The 5206-nt window shown below is 45.0% G+C and overlaps 1 protein-coding gene across 1 annotated transcript in view; it reads left to right on the top strand.

Annotated features, from left to right (window-relative positions):
- RYR3 (ryanodine receptor 3) overlaps positions 1-5206 on the top strand; it is a 403627-nt gene that overhangs the window by 137403 nt on the left and 261018 nt on the right. Inside the window, exons 19-21 of the mRNA XM_011989131.1 lie at positions 910-937; positions 1831-1964; positions 3523-3764. Coding sequence (XP_011844521.1) covers positions 910-937; positions 1831-1964; positions 3523-3764 — 404 coding nt within the window. The remainder of the gene's footprint in view (positions 1-909; positions 938-1830; positions 1965-3522; positions 3765-5206) is intronic.

Raw genomic sequence — 5206 nt, 5'->3', positions numbered from 1 at the left:
ATGGTTACATTCTTCTGTGTTTCTGATTAGCCTTTCCAAAGGAGGCAAATGAGAGATGCATCTATCTCGGTGAGCAGAGCAGTGACTGAATAGAACGCGAGGCAGGTTTATCCTAAGCAGTTTCCAGCTTGAGTTTTCCTTGGTGATTTTGGGGGCCCAAGAGATTTTCCTTTCACAAACCCATTTGAACTATTTTAGAAAAGGAAGTGTATCCCCATTCCCCAGTTTTACCTGAAGGAGTGTCTCCTAAAGCAAAACCGAAACAATGTCAACTCTGATTCTTTAAGTGGCATCATTTTTTTATAGATGAGGCACTGCTCTGTTCGGCTGTGTGCTTTTCACAGAGCCTTTTTCTCTTTGCTGTTCTTACCGTATGTGGATTAAGCCCTGCTTTCCCTCTGGCTGTGACAGCAAGTCTCCCGCAGCCATCACTCCAAGGCAAAACAGATGAAATGTGTAATAGGCCGACTGAAAAGTATTTCATTTCCTGGCCATCTATGACTCTTTTCTTAGGGTGAGAAATTATCCTCTGGATTTCAGGTTTCCACAGTTGAAATCTTTCACAGAGTGCTAATGGTAAGAGTCCCCCACAAAACTGCATTTGGGATTCTTTTCTGCTTGTCCCGTAAATGTGCTTTGTATTTATCTGGAACAAAACTGACATTCAGGGAGTCAGGTAGAAAATTGGTTTGTGGGAATTATGGATACAAATGCCACAAACACCTTGAAGCTATCAAACCCCACTAAGCATTGAGTCTTCAGTGGCCACTTTGAGAGACTGAAGCGAGGCTGCCTGCCTCTCTGTTGGTACAACCTGCCGTATCGTGGCTGTTATTTATCGACTGCTGTTTGCACATTCCTCTCTGTGAAGGAGAGCGGGAGGACCAGAGCCTGACTGGCCCAGCACAGTTCGCTTTGCCATGATAGGAACAAAAAGGTCTGAATGGAAGAGGATACAGTGCAAGGAGAGGTGAGCGTGCAGGACGAGGCAAACAGAGGCTGTTCCCACTTCCTAGGCAGCTGGAAAACAAGGGGCAGAAGCAGTTTAATGACGGGTCTCTTAGATTCCTGGGCCACGTGGGCTCTTGTCAGTTTGTTCTCCTTCTAGATGGGAGAAGGAGAGCGAGTTAAATATTTAGAATACCAGTTTCCAGGAATTAAAGGGTATCTTCATGAGTTTTGATGGTATCACAGCAACCGACCGAAGAACAGGAGTCTGCCCTACCATCACCCCAGCTACACAAAATGCCATTCCCAAGCTTGCTACATGCAACACCTTGGCCAGATGGGAATCTTACGTGCCTTTTTATTAATAAGTAGCCACTGATACTCAGCGCCAAGCACCATCAGGGCTGGGTGAGAGTGTGCTGCTCGAGTTGGAAGTCCATGGAGGGCCTTTTATCCTTCTGCTGTGTGTTTTCAGAGCTGAGACCGTGAGCAGGGCCTAGATTTTGTGCCTTAGATGCCTCACTACACCTTAGTCCTGGCCTGGCTGGGATAATATCGACAGTCTGTCTTGAGAGCACAGCCTCTTACTTACTGTAATAGAACAATGGCTACTGATGTTATGCACAGTTTGGGGGGAAGGGGCATAAGACTAGAGCAGAGGGGCTAGAAAAAAGCCCGGACTCATTTTCCCAAGAAGCAGCAGGCTCTGAGGCATCACTCGTTCCTTCTGGGTAAGAGGCAAATCCTCCTTGGCTCTGAGCTGGCTCTCCACCCATCACCTAGACCCCACCCTTTATGACTCCTTCCTTCATGCCCTGTGGTGGTCCTGCTCACTGTGCCCTCCTGGTGGTCCTAAAGTTTGGTGGGTGTGTCCTGCTGCAGGTTCTGGATATCCTGTGCTCCCTCTGTCTCTGCAATGGGGTTGCAGTGAGAGCCAACCAGAATCTGATCTGTGACAACCTGCTGCCCCGGAGAAACCTGCTCTTGCAGACACGACTGATTAACGATGTAACCAGGTAAGGCCACCACCGTCATTCCAGATGCCAAGCATAGTTCTGCCTGTCTTGTCTCCAAGCAGGAAAAGAGGGCTGATCTGAACTCCAGCGTTGCCTGCCCATAGTTTCCATGGCGATCAAAGTACGTAAGACAAGCCCAAGCAAACATGTACTTCCTATGACTAGGGCCTCCAACCCCTTTAGCACAATTTTTCAAACTGTTCTGTTTAAGTAGCTGAGGACAAAGTATATGTGTCATCTGAGTGCTAAAGAATTTGACCTGAGATGGCCTACCATGTTTTCTTTTAAACATTAATGCAACTCTTATAACTTCATAGTATAGTCATATTTATTTTTATATACCAACCGGTTTTTTCTATAATCTTTTTATGGAATGGATGTCCCAAGTGAGACTGTGGCTTCTTGAATCCTCTGGCACATGGCCACGTATCTCACTGCTGTCTGCGAGGATCAGGGTGAAGAGCAGGGGCCCCTGCAGGACCCCTAGCTTGCTAGTCCATACATGTGGCTGCCCGTGACTCATGTGAACTCACTGGGCTGGGACTAGGCAGGTCTGCGGTTTTCTAGCCACTTTCTACCTAGGCCTACACGCGAATCCACAATGGCAAGAATAGAGTCTTCCCTCTGAAGTGCAGAGTGGCCCAAAGACCTGAGCTGTCACACAGACTTACTTTCTTCATGGTGCCAGCCTGGTTTTTCTTTGCCCACCCAAAATAGGGCACAGCTCCAGCCCAAGAACAGTTCGTCTGTGAGAGTATGATTCCTGACATAAAAACTCTAAGTGGAGTATCTTAAGCTTTTAACCACTTTGCCGGATACATTAAAACCTCTTTTCCTTAACGGGGTTGCCTAGTAATGACTTCTTAATGGTTTAAAGAGACCAGTGTTATTAATAATGCTTTGGTAACAAAGCTGCTATTCTGAAAATAAGGGTGCTTATACCAATTGACCAGAAAATGGAATTCAAGTAAAATTTTTTTTTTAACTTAAAGAAACAAAGGTTTGTAATCGTACAAATCTGTGGAACATTTTCAACATCGTTGCCCATGGTTGGCACTCAGTAAACGTTGGTTGCCTTGGATGGAATGTTACAAGGAACATCCTTTATATTTTGTAATGAAAATATTGTCCTGATGTGTCACGCTAAGAACTTGATCCAAATGTTGAGGGTCCTAAGCTTTTTTTTTTTTTTTTTTTTTGAGACAAGGTCTCACTCTGTTGCCCAGGCTGGAGTGCGGTGGCGTAATCATGGCTCACTGCAGCCTTGAACTCCTAGGCTCAAGCAATTCTCCAGCCTCACCCTCACAAGTAGCTTGGACTATAGGTGTGCACCACCATACCCAGCTAATTTTTGTAGAGACGGGGTCTCACTTTGTTACCCAGGCTGATCTCAGACTCCTGGCTTTTAGAGATCCCTCCCATCTTTTGAGCAATATGAAAAACACAGCATTGTTCTTGTCCTCAGTGTAAATGGGCCATTGCCTCCTATGGCCTGGTTCCACTTGCTTTCTCAGTTTTGAAGGGTCTGTAGATGCCACTTGCCCATGTTTAATTTCAGTATCCGGCCAAACATCTTCCTGGGAGTCGCGGAGGGCTCAGCCCAGTACAAGAAGTGGTACTTCGAGCTGATTATCGACCAGGTGGACCCCTTCCTAACAGCAGAGCCCACACATCTGCGGGTGGGCTGGGCCTCTTCCTCAGGCTATGCTCCATACCCAGGCGGTGGAGAAGGATGGGGAGGCAATGGTGTTGGCGATGACCTGTACTCCTATGGCTTTGATGGACTTCACCTTTGGTCAGGTGAGTACCTTGCTAAAGCTTTGGCTCATAATCACACTGGAAATGATGGAGGCTCAAATTATTCTAGCTGAAATTACCACTTTCAGTTGAAATGATAGAGACTCAAGAGTCTCAACTAATTAAACGGTTAGATGGAAAAGAGTGTCAGGTTAAAATAAGACTCATTTATACCATTACTCAGACAGTTCCCAGCTACACGGTCTAGTGCAGATCACTTCTCTCAAGCTCATTGTATCTGTAGGAGCAATATTTTACGGAATCGTTAGGATTATATGAGCAGAGACTCAGCATGTATTCACTGGGCAGTGAGTTACATACTTTTTGTTCATTTTTCTCTTATTTTATCCTCACAATGACCCCTTAAGGTAGAAAATATTGACCTCACGTGACAAACGTGTGACCAGAAGCATAAAGATGGTTCAGTAATATATTCAAGGTCACACTAGGAAGGATCTAGACCTGACTACAAGTCCGTAATCTTGTCAACACAGCCTGTTGCTTCATAATACAATTTATAAAATATCTGGATCCATGTCCAACACACAGTAGGTGCTAACCTCTTTAAACGAATTCAGGGCTTCCTTTTTTTTAGATAAATAATTGATGCTTTTCCCAAGCATGTCCATGGCCCGTGCCTGTGGAGGAATGTCATGGCTTCCGCCTCGGTGAAAAACGCAAGATTAACTCTCAGGCTTTCGTCGGGAAGAAGAGCCCCACCTCTCTGGTCTGTTGTCCAAAGCGTGTATTTTCTGTATCTTTTGCAAAACTGCAATTGGAGATATCGTGTCCTTATAGAAATTCCTTACGTAAGCATGGTGCCACGTGTCCATTACATAAGTAACCATGACACACATTCTTCCTCAAATCCAGTACAAAGGAAAAGTTTATCTCTACAGGACAAACGTCTATATTTTCTTCTGTAACTGGTAACTATGTAACCCATCACATTTTCCTCCTTCCCTTAGCTTTCTGGTTACAACCTAATTGCCTGATACCCATGATTAAGTCAGCTCAGGTCCCAGTGACATGCTTCTTTTAATTGGTCTTTATTTTCAGTTGGTCCATGTGAATTTTTTTGTTGTTGTTATTTTAGGAGCTATGTTGCATTCAGCTTCAACACTTTAAAACTTTTAGGAATAGGCTGTACATATTTATTTGTATACCTATTTATCCTGGATCACTACCATGGGGGGAGAATGTAAAAAAAGCCTTCGTTCATGTTCTGTGTGTCCCAGAGGACAGTGTGGTCCTGACGTAACTGGATTCCAAATGGCAGGATGATGGGGTCATGTGAAGGGAAAGTCTTACCTTGTGCTCTCCTCCTCCCAACTGAACCTTCCCTAATTCTTCATGGGAGGTGGAGCTTCCCTTTGTTCTCATAGTGTTATCATGGAGCCACTGAGCCTGTGGCTATGAAGTAGTGACCTTAAGCTTAGGTTATC

The sequence above is a fragment of the Mandrillus leucophaeus genome, unplaced genomic scaffold, assembly GCF_000951045.1.
Source record: "Mandrillus leucophaeus isolate KB7577 unplaced genomic scaffold, Mleu.le_1.0 Scaffold347, whole genome shotgun sequence".
Taxonomy (NCBI): Eukaryota; Metazoa; Chordata; class Mammalia; order Primates; family Cercopithecidae; genus Mandrillus; species Mandrillus leucophaeus.
Note: the sequence above shows the minus strand (reverse complement) of the source record. Positions and strands in the feature narration are given on the sequence as shown.